The 24,918-nt window shown below is 53.0% G+C and overlaps 1 protein-coding gene across 1 annotated transcript in view; it reads right to left on the reverse strand.

The window, feature by feature from the left end:
* The window catches only part of PPP2R2C (protein phosphatase 2 regulatory subunit Bgamma), a 214,017-nt gene extending 189,804 nt beyond the window's left edge, over positions 1–24,213 (reverse strand). The window contains exon 1 of the mRNA XM_008017965.3: positions 24,120–24,213. Within this exon, the coding sequence (XP_008016156.1) occupies positions 24,120–24,168 (49 nt within the window). The 5' untranslated portion in view covers positions 24,169–24,213. The remainder of the gene's footprint in view (positions 1–24,119) is intronic.
* Positions 24,214–24,918: the final 705 nt, after the last annotated feature.

Consider the following 24,918-nt stretch of genomic DNA (forward strand, 5'->3'; position numbering starts at 1 on the left):
GTGAGCATTTCCCGAGCACCTACTCTGTGCCAGGCCAAAGGCTGGGTGGCAGCATTGCAGGGCTGACCAGCAAGAGCTTGGAAGTTAACACTGATGGGGTTTGGATCTCAACTCAGCCGCTTATGTGACCCTGGGCAAGAGACTCATCTCTTTGTGTCCTGGTTTTCTCATGCACAAAAAGAGAACCACAGGAGGACTCACCTCAAAGAGCTGTTATGCAGACTATATGAGTGAGTACTTCTAACGTGCTTACAAGAATGCCTTGCATAAACACACAAGAAATTTTAACTATCATCTAATCCTTTTGCCTATTGCTTGATATGCAGTAAGCACTCAATAAATATCATTCATTCAGCAAGCATGTATCAAGCCCCAACTGCATGCCAGCACTAAGTTAGGTGCTTGTATTGGTTTGCTAGCACTGCCATAATAAAGTATTGTAATGCTGTCTTGGAAACTGGAAGTCTGAGATCAAGGTGTCCGGCAGAGCCACCAGGGATTCAGGGGAGGAGTCTTCCTTGCCTATCCCAGCTTCTGGCATTGCCAGCAATGGTTGGTGCTCCTTGGCCTGTAGCTGCAGCACCCAACCTCTGCCTCTGTCCTCACAAGGAGTTCTCCTGTGTGTGTCCCTGTGTCTCCTCTCCTCTTCTTATAAGGACATCAGTCATGTTGGGTTGAGGACCCACCCTGCTCCAGTATGACCTCATCTTGACTAACTACATCTGCAAAGACTTTATTTCCAAATATGGTCGCATTCTGAGAAACTGGATTAGGACTTCAACATGTATTTGGTGGTGGGCGGGGCGGAGTGATGCAATTCAACTCCTATCCACATGCATGATGTTTTTCTGGCAGGCGTCCTTAGGACCCACCACAGTGTGCTCCCGGCTGCCCATCGTCCTCCACACATCCCCAGAACCCTGCACTGGGGGCTCCAGGACCATCCTGGGAGTTTCTTGGCACTGCAGCCTGCAAAGACGAGGATGACGACGACTCCTGGTGTACATAGCAAATTCCTGCCCGTTGCCTCGTCTTACCTGCAGTGCTGCTTTGCAAGGTGGGGACCACCCCTCCTCTATGCAGCTGAACAAGCTGTACCTCAGAGAGGGGCTGACTGGCCTTTAACTCCCCATTCACAGGGCCTAATAGGATGCCCAACTCCTGTGCCAGGCCGTCCGTCCATCTGTCCACCCTCCCCCAGGTGTGGGCAGCACCACCGGACCCGTGACTCCTCTTCCCAGGCCCTGTGGGCATGTGCTGCCCATCGCGGCTTCTATAAAATTCTGGAGGAATTAGAACAGCATGGACCCTGCAGCGTGTTTTTCATTTAAAAGAAAATATTCCATTTGCTAGCCTGCACTTTACTTTTCTACATGCTTCGGCGTTAACACATTTCATATCTGACAAGACAGTGATCATAAGGGATCCTGTTTTTAGTCCTCACCTGGCAATATAAAACAGTTGGCACAATGCAGGCCCCTTGAGTGTCTGTGGGAGATGTCACTGGTTCATGAAACCCTGTGCCAGCTGACCCCAAGCTCCCTCCCGCTGCGAAATCACTCAGCCGTCTTGGCGAGCGGCACGTAGGCAGGGCGCTGCCTCACTGTCCCAGAAGCTCAAGAACTGGGGACACGTCAGGAGGATATTTATAGACAAGGCAGAGTTTTCTTTAAAAAGCCCTGCTGCAGTGGGTTCCTCCCACGCCCACACTCCCAGCAATAACCATGAGTGGCTTTCCCCTTCACCAGCCCCAGGCAGGAGGGAGACCCTGATGCCAATATGTGGCCTCCTCCCCAGCAAGCCCACCAGGTTGCTCGCCTGGCAAAAGGTAGACAGGGGCCTCTGAGTGACGGACAGATGCTGACTCCCAGAACCACACCTTGCCCGGCACCTGCCCTACGTGAAAGGCACCATGCTGGGCACACAACTGAATCTCAACCCAACAGCTCACCCTGGAGTCAGCCTACCCAGGTCCAAAACCTGACTGGACAACTCAGTAGCTGGGAGAGCCCAGGCACGTCACCTAGCCTCTCTGAGCCTCGCTGTCTTCTCCGTGAAGTGGCAATGATAAGAGGGACTACTTCCCAGAGGCCACATGAAGATGCCAGTGACAGTGGAAATTGGCCTGTGCAAAGCACCCCCTACACGTCAGGTGCTGCTATTATTATCCATCTCTAATACATATTATCCCCATTTTGCAAATGAAGAAACTGAGGTTCTAAGAGGTGAGAGGGCCCGGCCTACACAACTAGGAAAAAAAGACGGAAGAAATTACCCTGCAGCTCTTTGGGATGTCTTCCTACAGAAATGCATCCCCTCTCCCCTGATGTACCCTTCCTTTCTTTTATCATTTCCACAGCCCATCATGTGGAGCCCAGTGTGGGAAGAAGGGGAAATACTGAGGTCTGGAAGCCAGGTAGACAGGGGTTCCAATACCAGCTCCCCTACCTACAAACTCTCCAGGTCCATATTACCTGGGAAGTTGGTACTTTGCCCCCTGCTCTACAGATGAGAAAACTGAGTCTCAGCTAACAACTTGTGCACAGTCCCAGGTGAGGCCAGCAAATCTGTCTCCAGGCAGAAGGGATTCTATTGTGCAAAATGGAAAAAGCAGCAAAAATCCTACCTGACAGTATCAGAATGGAGAGGATTGAAACAACACACTTCTATATAACACATGACTCAAAGAAGTCTCAAGAGAAATTCAAAAGTATTTTGAACTAATTAAAAATGAAAACACAACTTATCAAAATTTATGAGAGGCAACAAAAGCTGTGCTTAGAGGGAAATTTATACCATTGAATGTATATATTAGAAAAGAAGAAAGATCTAAAATCAAGCATCTAAGCTTCCATTTCAGGAAACTAGGAAAAGAAGAGCAAATTAAATCCAAAGTAAACAGAAGAAAATAATAAAAATTAGAGCAGAAATCAATAAAATTGAAAACAAGAACTCAACAGAGAAAATTAATGAAATCAAAAACTGGTTCTTTGAAAAGATCAATAAAATTAATAAGCCTGTAGCCAGGCTAACAAGGAAAAAGGAGAAGGACACAACTGTTAATACTAGAAATTAAAGAGGATACATCACTACAGAGCCCATGGACATTCAAAGGAAAATCAAGTAGCACTGTGAACACCTCTATGCCCACAGATTTAATAACCTAGATGAAATGCCATTTCCTTAAATAACACAATCTGCCAAAACTCACACAATAAGAAACAGACTATCTAAATAGGCCTGTATCTGTTAAAGAAATGGGCCAGGCATGGTGGCTTAGGCCTATAATCCCAGCATTTTGGGAGACCAAGGCAGGTGGCTCACCCGAGGTCAGGAGTGCAATACCACCCTGGCCAATGTGGTGAAACCCCATATCTACTAAAAATATAAAAATTACCCAGGCATGGTGGCATGTGCCTGTAGTCCCAACTACAAAAGAGGCTGAGGCAGGAGAACTGTTTGAACCCGAGAGGTGGAGATTACAGTGAGCCAAGATCACACCACTGCACTCCAGCCTGGGCAACAGAGCAAGACTCTGTCTTAAATAAGAAAAAAAAAAGAAAACAAAACAAAAGAAAAAGAAAGAAATGAAAAGAAAGAAAAAAGAAAAAGAAATGGAACCAATAATTTAATAACCTTCCCAAACAGCAAGCACCAGGCCCAGATGGGTTCACTGGTGAATTCTAACAAACATTTAAGGAAGAAATTATAGCAATTCTCCACCATCTCTTTTGGAAGACAGAATGGAGAGGATAGTGAGCAGACCCCTGGGAGGGGAGCATTTTGCCACCATCCACCCTTCTGACTCCCCTGGAGTACCAGCTGTGTTGCCCCCAGCTACGTTGGGAGACCAAGTTTCCAGCGGCCTTAGGTTATAGGGCATGCCTGGTGCTGGAGTCATATGAGAGCCCCCACAGCACCTAGGAAAGAAGGGAACCGTGACAGGAAGAGATAAATCACAGTGCAAGTCAAATAGCCCCTGCGGTGTGAGGAGGGAGAACAGAGCCAGGCCCCATGCTTTTGAGAGTCACAGAGAAACCTAAAACCCTAAAAGGTCACCCAGGCCCCACAGGACAGGCCCGTGCCTAGCTCCCCAGCCCCAGCTCCCATCATGCAGCCTCCCTCTCCTCTGAAGTCACACAGGCCTCTGGGCCATGCTGCCTTCTGCCACAGGGCCTTTGCATCTGCTGTTCCCATGCCCATTTGATAATTCTGTGCCTCTGCTACTCGGTGGTGAGGCATGTACATTCAGCCCCATTCTGTCTGCACCTGTTCACAAACAGGCACTTAATGATATTCATTAAATGAATGAATAAATAAGCAAGTTGGGTAACAGAGGAGCTAACAGGGAGAGGGTAGGAAGTCCTGCCCTCTTCCAGGCAATACTGATATGCATACTGTGTACCAGCAACCAAGCCCCTCAAACACCAGTGCGGGAGAGCAAGAAGGACCTGAAAGTGATCCACAGAGACACAAAACTGCAGAAAAAGGAAGGAGGAGACAGAGTGGCCTGAGATTGGGGGGTGGTTTGCAGTCAGGTAACCAGGAAGTCCTGGCTTGCTCATCTTATATCTCACCACGTGAGGTGAGCTGCTTCGCCCCTGCAATTCTGCCTGGTTATTTGAAATGAGGGCATGATACCCTCAGAGGGGACAGAAGAGTGACAAGGTGGGCTGGGTTGTTATTCCCCAGGGATATACAACCAGGGGATATACAAATGGGGATTAACAGCCAGAGAGGGCCAGGATCAGATTCACAGGTTAGACCAATGGCTTCGGCTGCAGGGGGTGAGTGGATGAAGGGGGACACTGGGGAGTTAAGCAGGGTCCTAAGAACCTCAACAATGACAATGATGCCTGCCCCAGGGTGGGAGAAGTGCAGAGGAGGAGGGAGGCATGGAGTAGACACTCAGCAAGCGGGGCTTTGGCCCAGGCCGGGGTCACAGTAGTCCTCTGTCAACAGCCAACATTACCGCAGGGGGCAGTGTGCTCTACACCCAAACAAAGGGCAACTCTGTCCCTGAGCAGCTCACTGTCCACGCATCCTTCTGGACAAGATCTCTCAGGCACTGCCCTGAGTGGAGTGGATTCCATCCCAGGCCGGCAGCAGCCCTGTCAATACTGTCAGGGCGCCAAATGACCCACGTCACACACAGGTGAGGGGCTGCCTGAAACAGAGCACGACAGGGCCATCCCCAGGGCACAGAGCACAGCCCGAAACCAATAAAAACTGGCAGCCCTGTATGATTCAAGTCCAAGGGGTGTATGACATGAGCTTCACAGCTCCTCACTCCCCAACAGCAGCCTTCCTCACCTCCACTTGGGGACAGGATGCCATGCGGGGGCTGAGAGGGACAGGAGAGCACTGAGCTTGGAGCCTGGGAGCTGTGGTGTGGCTGTCATTTATGCAAGGCCCATCATGTGCCCAGGTGTGCTTGGAGTCTTCCCTGCATTGGGTCACAGATTCTTCCCAGCAACTCTCAAGACTGGAGTTATCAGCCATGTTTCACACAGAGAAACTGAAGTGCAGGAGGCAAAGTGCGAGGGCTGGGAAGTGGCCGAATGGAGACTGATTTCTGTATTCTTTGTCCATTGTTCTTATTAATTATCACCATGACCTCTGGGGCTTACGTATCTCCTTGTCCTAATAGGACAGAGTGCAGATGAGAAGCAAATTCAATTCCCTCAATTAGCAGAGTCTGAAATGCACAAGGCTTGGAAAGTAAGGTTCAGAAAGGCTAAGTAACCAGCCTTTTTGGCCACACAGCATCAGCGGCCACAGCGTCTGTCTGACTCCAAGCTGGGTGCCCACCACTGCACATTGTCTGAAGGAAGAGGATGCCTCCAATGTGCAAATGCAGCACCCAGCTCCAGCCGTGTGTCCTAGGCGAACCTGCCATTGAGGGCTTTTGGGGGCTTCTCCTGCCTCTTGTAGGTTGTGTTCAGCTGGTTGTAAACCACTGCTCACATTAGCTACCATCAGTTAGATGCCTACTCTCTACCAACCGCCTCCAGGACCTTCTCATTCACCAGGGCTCCCTTCTCCCATGATCTAGCCAGAAAGCGGGGGCTTCAATGTACAGTGATCATTCAGGTGGGTTAGAAGCTTCTGCCATTCATTAAGCCCCCTCAAGGCACTAACAAGGGATACCCCACACAGTGGCTTTCTCCCAGAGCTCCAAAAGAGAAGCCCACCCATTCGGAGTGTGACTTCATTTCCCCGCATATGCACTTCTTAGGGGTCGTCTCTCACCCCACCCCTCCAGGGCCCTCCTCTCCTCCCTCGAGGTGACGAGTTCATACATAGGAGGCACTCACACAGGTGCTGCTTCCCCTGGACCAGCCACCAGTCTCCTGTCCAGGGGGCCACACTCCCTTGCCACACCCCGCGTCTGCAGAACAGCCCATTTGTGAGCATGTACTACCAGCCAAGAGCTAGCTATGAGGGAGGAATTATTGCTACCCTCGTATTACAAATGAGGAAACGGAGGCACAGCTCACGGAAGAGCCGGCAGGCACACCAGGCCATCTGCCTCCAGAGCCACCCGCTAAACCTGCCTCCAGCGGTGACCACTTTGCTCTCATCGGGTTCTGTTCTCCCCAAGAGGCAAGGGGACCCCTAAGCCAATGGCTTTGGGGGCCGTGACAAGTGGGGGCCGCTGAGCTCTGGGAACAGAGATGTGTTGTTTCCAAACCTCACGCGATGGGCCTGTCTCTGTGAAACGCACCGCTCCTACCTGCACTCTCCCAGCCACTCCCAGCCTCCCACCCGCCCTCCGGCCTCTTCCTTGTCTTTCCTGCTCCCTTGGCCTGGAGTCTGCCCTACCCTGGGAAGAGGGTATCTGGGACCCAAACGGAGGCAGAATGTTGCTGCCTTTAACCCTTTTCTGAGACCCCAAAATGTAAGTAACCAGGAAGGCTGATGTCATTCTGTAGTTGTTCAAATGAACATTACACCAGCCGTGCTGGGAGCACTCCCAGGCATTGCCAATCCTCACTGCAGCGATGGGAAATTGAGGCTGGGGAGGTCCTCAATGTGCCCCCAGACCCCACAGCTGGGGACACAAATGAATCCAGACCTAAGAGTCCAAGACCCTCACGCTTCCCAAGCACCTGCTTCCAGAGCTCCAAGAATTCCCACCCTGTGTTCCCTCCAGCCCCATGTTCCCCATCTGGGGATGGCAGGGCTGGGGCCCCTGGAGTCACTGGACATGGCTGGACTCACAGGAACCAGATTGAACACTGAGTTCTGCTCAAATGTGGGCCCAGGGGCCAGCTGGCGTGAGCACCCAGAAGTGGCCACAGGGCACAGAGGGACCAGCTGCACCAGTTTCTGATACCACAGGATGGCGAGGTCTCAGCAGGGATCTGCCCTGCGGCCCTCCTCCTTGGTCCCTGGGTCTTGGCTAATATCTGCTGAGCCAGACACAGCTCCCACTTTGGAGGCAATCTGCCCAGGAGGGAGACAGACAGACAGACAGACACATCAATAGGGACCATCCCCTGACACTCCTGATGGCTTTCTAAGCACTGTGGGATCCCCTTCCTCTCTCACCATTACACAGGTGAGGAAGCTGAGCAGGGAGAGGGGCAGGCCACAGACACACAGCAGCCTGGCAGGGGTGGACCCGGGAGGCTCCCAACTCAAGCCTTGAGTCAAGAAGTCATACCCGCTGTGGCAAACCCTAAGCCAGTGTTTATCCAATGTGGTTCCAGGGCCTCCTGCTCACATTCCCCAGGAATGTCCTGTTGAGAACCACGTCCAAGGACTCTGCCCTCAGAGGCGCAAGTGCTGTGGAGGGGCAAGAAGCCCAGGATGCACCCCAAGCAGCTGCTCCAGAGGAAGGGCCTGCCCTAGTCCCAACCACCAGCTCTCTTGTGTCTGAAAGAAAGAACACAAGACTTCAGAGTCAGGCCCACTGGGTTTCTGAGGCTGTCTTCCCTCCTTCTTGCTGTGTGGCCTGGAGCAAGTTACTCACCCTCTCTGATCCTTGTTTTCCTCAAAGATGATAACAAGAAAAGACAAACAACCCAATTTAAAAATGGGCAGTGGCCTTGGATACAGACATTTCTCCGAATGGTCAGCACGCATAGCAAAGGTTGCTCAACGTGATGAGTCATTAGGGAAATGCAAATCAAAGTCAATGAGACCACGCACACCCATGAGGATGACTGGAATCCAAATGCAAAGTGAGTGTTGGGTGTTGGGAGAGACACACGACCTGCACACACTGCTGGGGGTGGGTGAAGCAGCAGGGCCACCACAGAAAAGCTTGGTGCCGTCTCAACCAATTAAACCTGGAATTATCTAAGACCTAGCAATTCCACTCCTGGGTGTCTATCAGGGAGCACTGAAAACACACATCCACATGAACACTGGAACACGAGTGTTCCCAGCAGGCTTATTCATAATGGCCAAACAATGGAAACACCCCAACCATCCATCCACAGACGAATGGATAAGAAAATGTGGTCCATTCATACAGTGGAACACATTCAGCCCGGAGAAGGAGAAGGAACGAAATTTTTGGTTTGTTTTTGTTTTTGTTTTTGTTTTTGTTTTGAGACAGAGTTTCACTCTTGTTGCCCAGGCTGGAGTGCAATGGTGCGATCTCGGCTCACTGCAACCTCCGCCTCCCGGGTTCAAGCAATTCTCCTGCCTCAGCCTCCCCAGTAGCTGGGATTACAGGTGTCTGCCACTAGGCCTGGCTAATTTTGTATTTTTTTTTTTAGTAGAGACAGGGTTTCACCATGTTGGTCAGGCTGGTGTTGATCTCCTGACCTCAGGTGATCAGCCTGCCTCAGCCTCCCATAGTGCCGGAATTACAGGCATGAGCCACTGTGCCCGGTCAGAAGGAATGAAGCTCTAATGCGAGCTACAACCTGGATGAGCCTTGAAAACACTCAGTCAAGTGAAAGAAGCTGAATATAAGTGTACAGTATGATTCCGTTTCCATGCGACGTCCAGAACAGGCAGATCCACCGCGACAGAAGGTGGACTCATGGTTGCCAGGGACTAGAAGGAGGAGGAATGGGAGTGACTGCTTACTGAGTATAACAAGTTAAAATTAAGAGTTTAATTGAGCAAAAAACGATTCACGAATCAGCTGCTCTCAGAACCAGCACAAGGTCTAGGAATTTACGTCTGCACCGTGATCAGGGAGCATTTATCGAGGCAAAACGGAAAAGAGGGTCAAGACAGCTTGACTGGTTACAGCTCAGCCTTTGCCTTATCTGAACGGTTGGCCACCTGGGACTGGATTGACAGACGCCCAGCTGCTGTGGTTGGCTGAGCTTCACCTATGTGTTACAAGAGGGCCTCCTAAGTCAGGCTTCCATTAGTCACAAACTAAGTTAGGTTGCAGTTCATTAAGAAAGGATTCACGTACAGCGGCATCTTCAGGCTAAATTTCATTTAGTTTGAAAAACAAAAATAGGCCGGGCACAGTGGGCAGCACTTTGGGAGGCTGAGATGGGAGGATCCCTTGAGCCCAGGAGTTTGAGAGCGGCCTGGGCAACATAGCAAGACTCCACCTCTACAAAAGCATTTTAAAATTAGCCAAACATGGTGGCACACATCTGTGGTCCTAGCTACTTGGAGAGGCTGAGGCAGGAGGATCACTTGAGTCCAGGAAGTTGAGGCTGCAGTGAGCTATGATGGTGCCACTGCACTCCAACCTGGGCGACAGGGCGAGATACTATCTCCAAATAAATAAATAAATAATAAAATAAACAATAAAAATAAAGGCCAGGTGTGGTGGCACACACCTATAATCCCAGTACTTTGGGAGGCCGAGACAGTTGGATCATCTAAGGTCAGGAGTTTGAGGCCAGCCTGGCCAACATAGTGAAACCCCATGTCTACTAAAAATACAAAAATTAGCCAGGAGTGGTGGCACGTGCCTGTAATCCCAGCTACTGAGGAGGCTGAGGCAGGAGAATCTCTTGAACCCTGGAGGCACAGGTTGCAGTGAGGCAAGATGGTGCCACTGCACTCCAGTCTGGGCGACAGAGTGAGATCCCATCTCAAAATAAATAAATACATAAATAAATAAAATCCTAACCACCCCCAGATGACTAAATGGACCCCCTCTTGGCCAAAGGGACCCCAGAGAAACCTCAAAAAAAAAAACCCTGGGTTCCAGGCCACAGTGGGACCGGAGGTCAGACACACTGCATTACACCCCTCCTTCACTAAATACCATTATGCTTTCCCTCTTAAGGGTTAAGCAGAAATCAGCCCTTTCGAAAGACTTGCCCTACTGCTGATTCCAACCAACCGCTCAGTGCTGCCCCTCTTTTTCAGTTTCAACACAGATTGTCCTTTTTTTGGTGGGGGAGGGGGTCTTGCTCTGTCGCCCAGCCTGGAGTACAGTGGCACGATCTCGATTCTCTGCAACCTCTGCCTCCCGGGTTCAAGCGATTCTCCTGCCTCAGCCTCCCGAGTAGCTGCGACTACAGGCGCTCGTCACTACACCCGGCTAATTTTTATACTTTCAGTAGAGATGGGTTTCACCATGTTGGCCAGGCTGGTCTTGAACTCCTGACCTCATGATCTGCCCACCTCCCAAAGTGCTGGGATTACAGACTTGAGCCATGTTGCCCAAGCCAGCATTCCTTCTTGATAAGAGAGTCCCAATCTTGAAGTGGTTCTGGCTCATCTATGGAGGCTGCGCAGAGGCTCTTCCTGTCTTCTGCTTCACCTTCTGATGTGTAGGGCCCTGACTGTAATATTTAAATATTAAGTCTCTACTCCAAAGTCAACACGGGATGCATGTAACATACATGTTAGCTTACGACGAATGAACACACATCTCCATGAATATTCATAGCTCTTCCTATAGCCTGTTGAATATGTATACTTAGCTAACCTGTTCATCACAAATTCCCTTCCTGGAAATGCCTGCTTCTGGCTCCTGCCGGAGGCTATGCTTCCCAGCCTGCGGTTGGCCAGCCTGCAGGCTGCTACCCTTCATGAGGAAGAAAGTTCTCCGCGCTCAATGTGTGGTCCTGGCAATTCTTCAGCTGACAAGTTGAACAGTTTCTTTTTGGGGTGATGAAAATGTTCTGGACCTAGAGAGTAGTGATGATTGTATAACGTGAATGTACTAAATGCTACTGAACTGTGTACTCTCAAATGGTTAAATTGGTGAAAAGAAGAGGGGTGGTAGTGAACGCTCTGTGTTGAGGGCACCCTGAGTGCAGTGCCTGCCTGGCCCTGGAGAGCGAGAATATGCGTCCACCTCCCTGGCCTGTTATTTGGGGCTGAAAGCTGGCAAAGGAAAGAGGGAATCCAGGGGCTGGTCTTTGGGCTCCAGTGACCCGACTGGAGGAAGAGGCAGAGGGGTGAGAGGGTGCAGAGAACCAACCCTGGTTTTGCATAAATGAATATGCATCATAGCCACCTCCCACTGAGCAGAAAATGCAAGCTCGACACCTCCCCACCAGCCTCATTAAGTGCAATCAGGCCTGATTCCCTGAGGAGGGGGACAGCCATCATGGCAGGCTTTGTCACAGCCCTACCACCCACCCATCCACCCTCTCACTCCAGCCCCGAGTTCCCCAGCTGCTCACTAGCCTACTCCACGATCCCAAAGAGTGGGAGACGCCAGCCACGGCTTCAATGCGGAGGAGAAGGAGCCCAGTCTGGCGTCGGGAGCTGCAGGTTTGAATCTCAGCTCCGTTATAAATCGCTTGATCCCAGGCGGCCTCAGCCACCCTGTGCCTCAGTTTTTTCATCTGTGCCATTGACATATTTCTATTTCTGCCTAGAATTCCAAATGAACTGACTTAATATTAGCTATTTGCCACCAACCTGCTGAGAGACCTTGGCCAGTGAGCAGGGATGCGTCCCCTCTCAGGGCCTCGGTTTATCCTGCTAGAAGGAATGCACTGGACAAGCTGCCTCCAGTCCTTGCCAATTTCTGGCTCTAAAAAAAGTCTGGTGTGAAATAAACCCACAGAGCTGCTGTGTACCCCTGAGCAGTGCCAGGTGGAACAGAACACCCCTCTCTCTTTCTCCCGGTGCCCCAGACGGTGATAGTCACCTCCCTGCCATGCAGCTTCTGTGGCCAAGGTGCATGGACCTACCAAGTGTCCCAACCAACACGCGCCGTGAGAACACAGCCCCACTCCTCCACAGCTTGCCGGGGACTTGCCCGGACCTGGGTGATCTGCCCCACCCCACCCCACCTCCAGGCACCACCCCAGCTTCCTTATGCCCTGGCCACATGGGACTCCAGCCGTTTCCAGAATGCATCTCTCTTCAGGCAAGGCTGGTTCCATCATTTTCGAGGCCCAGTGCAAAACCAAAATATGGGACCCCAGCTGTGAACAGAGACGTTGGCCCCCTTCCCACAGGCCCCACCACCTCAGCCCATGGAGGACAGGCCACCCCTGAGCAATGGCCACCCAAGAAGTGACCTGGCTGCCACCCTAGACAGAAGGCAGGGCCTGGGGTCCCCGCGGGAGGAGAGTAGGCAGCTGAGAACCTGTCCCAGGAGCTGGGGAAGGGACAAAGGAGGCATAGCCCATGAGTGCAGACTCCAAGCCCCAGGACATGATCCACAGTCCCAGCAACTCCACTTACAGAACACCAAGTCCAGGATAAGATGACGAAGAATCTCAAGACGGTGAGCTCAGAGCATCCACCCCAATGGGCCCTTCTGAGCGCGGGGCCCTGTGTGACCACCTGGTTGCAGGCTGTGAAACTGGCCTGTGTTTTCAGGCTGCTGCCTGCCCTGTATCCTCGGCCTGGGAAGCCCTCAGCCCCTACCTGGGCAAACATCTCTTCCTATTCCCAGCCTGCACCGCCCACCCTGGCTCTCTGCAAGGCCAGCTTATGCAGGGAGCTAGGGTGGAGGGTGTTGGCTCCGGCTGGGAGGGCCCTTCCTGCCTGCCTGTGAACATGTCCTTAACACAGGCTTCCAGGGCCTGTGCTCAGGCCCAGGCAAGGTGGCACAGCTGAAGGGTGACTGCCTGAGCTGGTGAGGGCCCTGCCTCCGAATCTTCAGGATCCCTGCAGACCTAGGCATGAATCATCAGAGAGCATTCCTCCACTCGACCCAAACTGCCTGGAGTGCCAGTCACCAGATCTGACCCTGGTGTCTGAGAGCCACTGTGTTCTGACAGCCAGGGAGACTCAGGGACAGATCTGGCCACCAAAGCCCAACCTAGCACCCATCCTTACTTTATTTCCTGCCATCACCAGGTGCAGAGCAGCCCTGAGCTGGTCTGTTCATGTCTCCATATGCAGATGGCTTGGCTGGGACCTCGCAGGGACAGGGAACAGGGCAGCTGGAGGATGAGGGGCTGCTGGGCCATAGGATTGAACTCCTGGCAGTCTCAATGGCAGCCGAAGCAGAGTCCTAGACAGCCAGCAAAGGCTCACGGTCAAGGAAGCGATGCAGGAGTTCCCACTTCAGGCTCTGGGATTTCACACATCACAAAGAGCCTCAGACTGGCCTCTTCCCTGCAGCCCTGGCCTCTCCTCTAGGCACCACCTGAGCCACCCACCTAAGTGGCCAGGCTGGGAGCTGGGAGGGGGCTCATAGTCAGTGCGCGCACACCGCGAGCCAAGCTGCACGGCCCCGTGGAATGTATCACCCATTAGCCTCCAGACAACCTTGTGAGGTAGGTGCCAACACCTCCAGTCTGCAGATGAGAAAACTGAGGATTCTTGAAGCCCAGTCCTGCGCGCCCATGAAAGTGCTGGAAAGCCACTGGGTTGGGGTTCACATGCAGCTCCACTGACTCCAAAGCCCCTACCCCATCCCCCATCCCTCTTCCCTGGCACAGTCCTCCCAGAGGGAAAGTTGGCGAGGCTGAGAGGGCCCACATCTCTCTGCACATTAGACCGTGAGCCCCAGGTCTGCTTTGCCCACTGCTGTGGCCCCAGCCACTGACCCAGGGCCGGGTACACAGTAGGTGCTCAATAAATGTATGTGAAATGAAGAACAGTGGGTGAGGACCACTCACGTCTCTGTCGGGACCCTGCTTGGGAAGGCCTCCCACGACAAGGATTCCCCCAGGAGGACAATGGCCAGGAGACTGGGAGGGGACAGCAGCGAATGGGAGGAGAGGCTAGAGCACACGAGTGATGGAGCCCACTATTCCCACTGTGAGGTCACACTCAGTGCTGGGGGAAGCAGCTGGATGAGTCCCAGAAATTATTCACCACAGCATGTATCTTGGGAACACAGATTCACAAACCACAAAGCACCATGCCTGCTTTACAGGAACCCCAGGAAAGCAACAAGAGTAACATTTCTTGAGGGTTTACTCTGGGCCAGGCTCTGCCCTTAGCACCTCCCATGGAATGTGACGTCATAAGCTGGGGTCCTGGGTTTGGGGTTTTCAGGTACACACTGTGAAAAAGCACCCACTTGTAAGTGCATCTTGAGTTCTCCTTGTTTCAGAAAAGTTTCAAGCCCATCCTAAAAATCCCACCCAGGGAGAAGCTTAGCCGCCATTTTCCATGCACGTGATGTATGTAGAAGCATGATCCGTCACCGCACCTGCACTGACCTTACCCCCCATGACCACCGCGCCTGCACTGACCTTACACCCCCATGACCCCATGACCACCGCGCCTGCACTGACCTTACATCCCCATGACCACCGCGCCTGCACTGACCTTACCCCCCATGACCACCGCGCCTGCACTGACCTTACCCCCCATGACCACCGCGCCTGCACTGACCTTACACCCCCATGACCCCATGACCACCGCGCCTGCACTGACCTTACATCCCCATGACCCCATGACCACCGCGCCTGCACTGACCTTACACCCCCATGACCCCATGACCACCGCGCCTGCACTGACCTTACACCCCCATGACCCCATGACCACCGCGCCTGTACTGACCTTACATCCCCATGACCACCGCGCCTGCACTGACCTTACACCCCCATGACCCCATGACCACCGCGCCTGCACTGACCTTACACCCCCCATGACCACCGCGCCTCCATTGACCTTACCCCCCATGACCACCGCGCCTGCACTGACCTTACACCCCCATGACCCCATGACCACCGCACCTGTACTGACCTTACACCCCCCATGACCACCGCGCCTCCATTGACCTTACCCCCCATGACCACCGCGCCTGCACTGACCTTACCCCCCCATGACCACCGCGCCTGCACTGACCTTACACCCCCATGACCCCATGACCACCGCGCCTGCACTGACCTTACATCCCCATGACCCCATGACCACCGCGCCTGCACTGACCTTACATCCCCATGACCACCGCACCTGTACTGACCTTACCCCACATGACCACCGCGCCTGCACTGACCTTACATCCCCATGACCACCGCGCCTGCACTGACCTTACACCCCCATGACCCCATGACCACCGCGCCTGCACTGACCTTACCCCCCCCATGACCACCGCACCGGCACTGACCTTACACCCCCCATGACCACCGCGCCTCCATTGACCTTACCCCCCATGACCACCGCGCCTGCACTGACCTTACCCCCCCATGACCACCGCGCCTGCACTGACCTTACACCCCCATGACCCCATGACCACCGCGCCTGCACTGACCTTACACCCCCATGACCCCATGACCACCGCGCCTGCACTGACCTTACATCCCCATGACCACCGCGCCTGCACTGACCTTACCCCCCATGACCACCGCGCCTCCATTGACCTTACCCCCCATGACCACCGCGCCTGCACTGACCTTACATCCCCATGACCACCGCACCTGTACTGACCTTACACCCCCCATGACCACCGCGCCTCCATTGACCTTACCCCCCATGACCACCGCGCCTGCACTGACCTTACACCCCCATGACCCCATGACCACCGCGCCTGCACTGACCTTACATCCCCATGACCACCGCACCTGTACTGACCTTACACCCCCCATGACCACCGCGCCTCCATTGACCTTACCCCCCATGACCACCGCGCCTGCACTGACCTTACCCCCCCATGACCACCGCGCCTGCACTGACCTTACATCCCCATGACCCCATGACCACCGCGCCTGCACTGACCTTACATCCCCATGACCACCGCACCTGTACTGACCTTACCCCACATGACCACCGCGCCTGCACTGACCTTACATCCCCATGACCACCGCGCCTGCACTGACCTTACACCCCCATGACCCCATGACCACCGCGCCTGCACTGACCTTACCCCCCCCATGACCACCGCACCGGCACTGACCTTACACCCCCCATGACCACCGCGCCTCCATTGACCTTACCCCCCATGACCACCGCGCCTGCACTGACCTTACCCCCCCATGACCACCGCGCCTGCCCTGACCTTACATCCCCATGACCCCATGACCACCGCGCCTGCACTGACCTTACCCCCCGACGACCACCGCGCCTGCACTGACCTTCCCCCCCCATGACCACCGCGCCTGCACTGACCTTACATCCCCATGACCACCGCGCCTGCACTGACCTTACCCCCCTCCATGACCACCGCGCCTGCACTGACCTTACCCCCCCCATGACCACCACGCCTGCACTGACCTTACATCCCCATGACCACTGCACCTGCACTGACCTTACCCCCCCCATGACCACTGCACCTGCACTGACCTTACCCCCCCCATGACCACCGCGCCTGCACTGACCTTACCCCCTCCATGAGATGGCTTAGCCCAGCAGCCCCGTGAAACCCTGGGATCCCCTCTGCCAGGGACGCGCTGCTTTGGGGACCACCCCTGGTGTCCTCCTTACTTGCTGCAAGTCCTACAATCCCCTTGTGAAGCCTTCCTTGGCTGTGGTCACTGGACTGTCACCCACCACACAATTGAACCTGCCCACTGTGCGGGTAACAACATGACAGCAGGCTGTGTTTTTGGGAACCAACTTCTCTCAGCCTCAGATTCCTCTTCTGCGAGATGGGCACTGCCCCATCCCCTACCTCCTAGGCCACCATGAGTGGCCTCTCAGAACAGTGGCTGCAACCACTGCAAATGGCCGTCCCAACTAAACCCCAAAGCAAAAGGCAAGGTGGCTCCTGCCATCTGGCCCTTTCTACGGGCGCATAGGGTGGTTCTCAACCAGGCTGCTGTCGCCTGTCAGTGATGCCCCAAATGTTGACCAACAGGAGGGACGCATTCCTGCTTCTTAAGTGCTGCTGCGGGTCACTGTGCTCTGGGGTCTCAAAATGGGTGTGGTGGGGAGGAGCCTGCTCTGAGTGACAGGGACCACAGAGCCAGCTTGGCACCTCCAAGAAAGATCACCCCTCCCAGGGCCGGGAGCTGTGCCTGGTGGCACTAAAGGCAGCAAGGGCGGGTGGGGTTCCACTCACACGGTGCCACCAGGGAGGCTTCCCACTCTGAGACAGCCTGCACCCCTCTCCGGGGCAGTGTCCTCTGAGGCCTCTCAGTCCCTTGAGGAACCCCCCACCAAGTCTCATGTTCTGAGAGTAAAGATGGCAGTGAGGAGGGGCTGAGGCAGCCTGCAGGGGCCCAGAGGTGCTGTGCAGCTTCACAGAGGAGAGGACGTCAGAGCCAACCTGGGACGGCAAAGGCCATCTGGCAAGAGCAAAAGACCGAGGTGCGGGAAGACCACCAAGTGTGCCCAAACGGAAAGGAAGGGCATCCAGGAGAGGGCGGCTGACTCACATCTACAACTGCTAGGAAACAAACAGTCCCTGGTCACCCAGATAACAAGGGATTTGAAGGAGCAAAGCGGGAATGAGCAGAATCATGTCTGGGTTTCTTTCCCTTTTTCCGTTTTTTTTTTTCTTTTTTTTCTTTTTTTTTTTTTTTTTTTGGCTAAAAAAAAAATTTTTTTTTGGATAAAAAATTTATCAAGCACCTAAATGTCCAGGTTCACGACTTTCACCAAAAGATCCTGCAGGCTGTTTGCAGAGCAGGTGCTCTGTGAACTCCAGCTCTTCCTCAGCTGCTGTTATTATTATTATTATTAGGGGTAAAGTTACGTCTCCAACATACGTCCACTTAAGGTAAAGCCCAGGGTCTCCCCACCTCGTCACTCGGTCCCCAGCGCTCTCCAAAGAAAGCTGATGAGCGAGCTGTGGTTAAAATGGGGCAAGTGAAGAGGTTCAGGCAGCAGAGCCCGTGGCCCAGGTCTGGAGCAGGTGGCAGCTGGCAGATACCAGATGCCCCGTCCTGCCCATATTCACAGGGGCCTTCTCAGCTCTCATTCCCCGAGGCTGCACGTGATAGAACCCACTCAGCATGGATTCCATTTTCCGGAGTGTAAATCATTCTTTGAGGATCCAGTGCTTTGCAAAGGGCAGGGGGCTGACCCTGTGACATTGTTGGGAAGGTTTAGCCATCAAGGGCTGCATCACCAGGTCACCCTCTCCCCCATCACCACAGGTTCCCTCCAATAACACCAACTTGTCCTCTCTAACCCGAACACAGCACTTTACAGATGGCCCGGCCATGGCAAGTGTGATCTATGGTATTGATGGCCCAGCCACGGCAAGTGCGATCTATGGTCCTGACAACTGCCTTGGTTATGATCGTCATCCCCAGCCCATAGAAGAGGCTGCGAAGGCTCAGAGAGGGTGAGGGCTTTGTCCAGGGCTGCCCAGCAAAGTCAGAGCTGGAGAGGAAGCCATGTTTCCCGATGCCCAGGCCGGGGCTCTCACAGCGTTGAGCAGCCTCAAACTTGCTGGGAAATAATTCCTGCCCATCCCAGACCAGACTGGGGCACCCCCAACCCCCATTTGGGGCCAGGCCTTCCAAACACAGAAACAAAAGGGCAGAACTCATGGGCAGCAGCATCTCCAGAATCCAGTTGTCTGGGGAGGCGCAGGCTCATTTCCACTAGAAAAGGGGGATTTGCCTTCTCTGAAATGCTCATTCCACTCTGTGTGTTTAAAGGCAAAGTAAAGACATTCCCCAGAAGCATTAAAAACAAGGAACAGAAATGTCCAAGGATCACAGTGTCCAGTCCCTGGTTTAGAAGATAAAGCAGTGTCTGAAGGCGCCTGTTCTTCCCAAATTAAGCCAGCAGCCGCCATCTGGATCACTGCGGCTGCCTCCTCCGTTGCCACCACCATCACACACATGGCCCCTGCTCCCTGTTCCTCACATTGCCAGCCAACATTCTGAGTCAAGGCCCAAGGCAGCAGCACCAGGGGGCCAGGTGTCTGTGCCCTAGCTGCAAGGGAGGCTGGGAGACACATCCCCAGCATTGTCGCTCTATTCATAGAGTGGGAGGTGAGCTCAACTCAGGTACTGCACTTCACAGTTTACACAGCACGGTGAAGCCCACGCTCTGCCCTCAGCATGGTGCAGGGAGGCAGGGGTAAGCAGGAGGATGAGAGACAGCTCTGGTCATGAGTTAATGACACAGAATCCGGAAAGGCTGGGCTTGCAAACGTGACTTTAGAAAGCTTTCTATTTCTAAAAGTTGGATGCTATTGAATAATTCACAATCATCTCAGGCTGTAAATGAAAGTCATCATAAGAACACATGCCCGAGACCCAGAAGAGAACATTGCAGGAGTAAAAACAAACAGCCCATGTCATACAGGTTGGTCACCGCCAAATTCTCTTAGGCTTATGAGCATAAGCTTTGAACAGGATTCTAAACTGCAGGGCCTCCCGGCCTCCCTCAAACAGGGCCATAAAACGAACCAGCAAAGGTCTTTCCAGCAGAGAAGGGAGTCCTCTCGGTAACTCCTTTCAAAGACCTGTCCTCCTGCCCCAAACAAAGGTACCCCGGCACAGGCAGAACAACTGTGGGGTGCCGGGGCCTTGTACCCACGCCTCCGATACCAGCCATCCAGGGCCCGGCACCCCACGGCCGGCACTGGGCCTAAAGAAACGTACTGTTTTATGTCGTTAATGCTGAGACGCACAGCTACTTAAGGCTGCCTGGGGACCGTAAGTCTGCAGTTGACATTGCCGTCCAAATGCAGGACTGCAGACTTGAAGACTCTGTAAAGATGTCATTTGTGCCTTCAGTAAGAATGGAAACCCAAGATGGCAGCACATTATTTACAACCGAGCACACCTGGAAACGTTCTAGCGTCCAACACAGGAAACTGGTTCAATAAATGAAAATCTACCTACAGGCCTGGTGACCTGGGTGGCCGTTACAAAGCAGGCTGCTCAGTGAAAAGGTATGTGTGAACGCGCCTCCAATACACGCACACACCAACATACAGCAACACACACACATCCCAACACACACACACACCCCAACACACATACCCCAAACACACACCCCAATACACACACCCCAACACACACACACCAACATACAGCAAAACACACACACCGCAACACACATACCCCAACACACATACCCCAAACACACACACCCCAATATACACACCCCAACACACACACACCAACATACAGCAAAACACACACACCGCAACACACATACCCCAACACACACAAACACACACCCCAATACACACACCACAACACACACACGCCAATATACAGCAAAACACACACACCCCCAACACACACACACACCCCAACACACATACCCCAAACACACACCCCCCAATATACACACCCCAACACACACCAACATACAGCAAAACACATACACCCCAACACACACACACACCCCAACACACATACCCCAAACACACACCCCAATACACACACCCCAACACACACACACCAACATACAGCAAAACACACACACATCCCAACACACACACACCCCAACACACACCCCAATACACACACCCCAACACACACACACCAACATACAGCAAAACACACACACCCCAACACACATACCCCAAACACACACACCCCAATATACACACCCCAACGCACACACACCAACATACAGCAAAACACACACACCCCAAAACACACACACCCCAACACACATACCCCAAACACACACACCCCAACACACATACCCCAAACACACACACCCCAATATACACACCCCAACACACACCAACATACAGAAAAACACACACACCCCCAACACACACACACACCCCAACACACATACCCCAAACACACACCCAATACACACACCCCAACACACACACACACCAACATACAGCAAAACACACACACCACCAACACACACACACCCCAACACACATACCCCAAACACACACCCCAACACACACACACCAACATACAGCAAAACACACACACCCCCAACACACACACACACCCCAACACACATACCCCAAACACACACCCCAATACACACACCCCAACACACACACACCAACATACAGCAAAACACACACACATCCCAACACACACACACCCCAACACACATACCCCAACACACACACACCAACATACAGCAAAACACACACACACCAACACACACATACCCCAAACACACACACCCCAATATACACACCCCAACACACACCAACATACAGCAAAACACACACACATCCCAACACACACACACCCCAACACACATACCCCAAACACACACCCCAATACACACACCCCAACACACACACACACACATCCCAACACACACACGCTCCAACACACATACCCCAAACACACACCCCAACACACACACACTAACATACAGCAAAACACACACACACCCCAACACACATACCGCAAACACACACCCCAATACACACACCCCAACACACACACACCAACATACAGCAAAACACACACACATCCCAACACACACACGCTCCAACACACATACCCCAAACACACACCCCAACACACACACACCAACATACAGCGAAACACACACACCCCAACACACACACCCCAATATACACACCCCAGTATACACACCGCAACACACACACCAACATACAGCAAAACACACACACATCTCAACACACACACACCCCAACACACATACCCCAAACACACACCCCAATACACACACCCCAACACACACACACCAACATACAGCAAAACACACACACATCCCAACACACACACACCCAACACACATACCCCAAACACACACACCCCAATATACACACCCCAATATACACACCCTGACACACACACACCAACATACAGCAAAACACACACACATCCCAACACACACCCCAACACACATACCCCAAACACACACACCCCAATACACACACCCCAACACACACACATCAACATACAGCAATACACACACATCCCAACACACACACACCCCAACACACATACCCCAAACACACACACCCCAATACACACACCCCAACACACACACACCAACATACAGCAAAACACACACACATCCAAACACACATACCCCAAACACACACACCCCAACACGCACACACCAACACACAGCAAAACACACACACATCCCAACACACACACACACCCCAACACAGATACCCCAAACACACACACCCCAATACACACACCCCAACACACACACATCAACATACAGCAAAACACACACACATCCCAACACACACACCCCCGAACACACATACCCCAAACACACACCCCAATACACACACACCCCAACATGCACACATCAACATACAGCAAAACATACATATATCCTAACATACACACACACCAATAAGCACACCACACAGCAACACACACACCCCCACACACATACCCCAAACATACACACCCCAATATACATACCCCAACACTCATACCCCAAACACACGCACACCAATACACACACCCCAACATGCACACATCAACATACAGCAAAACATACACATATCCCAACACACACACACCAATGAGCACACCACACATCAATACATACACCCCAGCACACATACCCCAAGCACACACCCCACTACACACACCCCATGCCTACCCCAAACACACACACACTAATACACACACCCCAACACGCACACATCAACATACAGCAAAACATACACATATCCCAACACACACACACCAATAAGCATACCAACAGCAATACACACACACCCTGCAACACACATACCCCAAACACACACACACCCCAATACACACACATCTGAACACATATACCCCAAACAAACACACACACCCCAACACATACACACATCAACAAGCACACACCAACACACACATCAACATACACACCAACATACACATCAACACATACACTAACACACACAAATACACACACATCAACACATACAACACACACCAACACATACACATATCAACACACACCAACACATACAAACACAATAAGCACGCCACACAGCAACACACACACATACCCCAACACACATACCCCAAACACATACACACCCCAATACATACACATATCAACACACACATCACACATCAACACATATGCTAACACACACCAACATACACACACACCAACACACACACAACACACACAACACACACACATATCAACAAACACACATCAACACACACACATACCCTAACACACATACTCCAACACACATACCAACACATACAGCACACATACATCAACAAACACATCAAAACACACACCCCAACACACATACCCCACCATACAAACACATCAACACATACAACACACACATCCTAAACACACACATCAGCACACACATATCAACATACACATATCAACACACATGCTCCCAGATACACACCAACATACACGCCCCAACACGCACAGCCTGCACACTCCCTCAGGTGCCTTCCTGCACCCTGTACTTCATGGTGACAACCCCATCTCCCCATGGCTGCCCTGGTTTTCTCACGGCACTCACACCCCGTCGGGATCTAGTTAACAGATTGACTCTGTCTGTCTGGGTCTGCTGCTCAGTGTAAGCCTCGAGGGTCGTTGTCCACTTGCCCACTGCTGCGACCCCAGGGGCCGGCCTAGTGCTGGCCACGGCGGGCACTCAACACTGTTGGCCCAATGAGGAAACAATGCTCCTGGCCCCTGCCCCAGCTGCCTGACAAAGTGACCCTACCACAGTCCACAAGGAGGTGGCACATGAGGGGGGCCTCACCCATTGGCCCAGGAGACAGAGGCGGCGATGGGGGCTGGCGGGGTAGGGTCAGGGCCCAGGCGGCAGGAGCCAGGGTCGGGGGCCCAGGGGCCAAAGCAGGGGAGGGGCCAGATCCCAGCATGGTGGGGTCGGCTTCCCGCTGTCAGGCTGGCGCTGTGTCGGGCGCCTGCGACCCACAGCCCATGACCCCAAGCTCACCGGCGCTGCTGCCCGGCTATGAGAACGGGCTTCTTACCGGAAACTTCCATCAGCTGAGGTGGCCTCAACGTGTCCGCCTCACGCATCCTGAGAGAGGTGACTAACACAGGTCATTTCAAAAAAGGTCTTCTTTCTATTTTACTTCTATAATCAGAAAAAAAAACTACAGTTGAGCAATAAAAGAGCCTTGGGGCATGCATGCCGCCACACATCACATGCAACGCGAGCACCGCCACCCACGGCCACCCTGGCCGATGCCCAGCGCAGCTCCAGCCAGTCCTGGGCTGGAGTTGGAAACGCCTCCCTCCTCCCGGCTGCAGGAGCCGCCTGAGCCTCAGCTTCCAAATCTGTGAAATGGGGACAACACACCACCTTCCCCTCGGGCTATTTTGGCCCCAAATGGAGTGACTCCTCCCCATCTCCCCTCTATCATTTGTCTTCAAACTTCACCCCTCAGCAGTTATTTCCCCACAGCCTACGAAATCCCTTACTAGGGACTCCAGGTCACTCCCCACTTAAAAACATGGAACTGGAAGCCCCTCCCCACCCCGCACAGGCCCATAGCCCACTCCAGCACAGAGGCAGCTTTTCCTGGTCAACTTCTGAGCCTGTGGATGAGAGTACATGGCTACTGAGGTCCCACTGCGGCTCAGCTGAACTATTGCCACCCCCAGGAAGCCTTCCCTGATGCCCTGTGGCAGGGACAACACCCCACACTGCAGTCCACTGAACTAATACTTACCTTGAGTTTGCTTGGCTGCCTTTATGACAGTGTTAGCCCTGCACCACCCCCACCCCTGACAGCTTCTTTCCAGCTCCTTCCATAGCATCTGACC

This window comes from Chlorocebus sabaeus, chromosome 27, assembly GCF_047675955.1.
Source record: "Chlorocebus sabaeus isolate Y175 chromosome 27, mChlSab1.0.hap1, whole genome shotgun sequence".
NCBI lineage: Eukaryota > Metazoa > Chordata > Mammalia > Primates > Cercopithecidae > Chlorocebus > Chlorocebus sabaeus.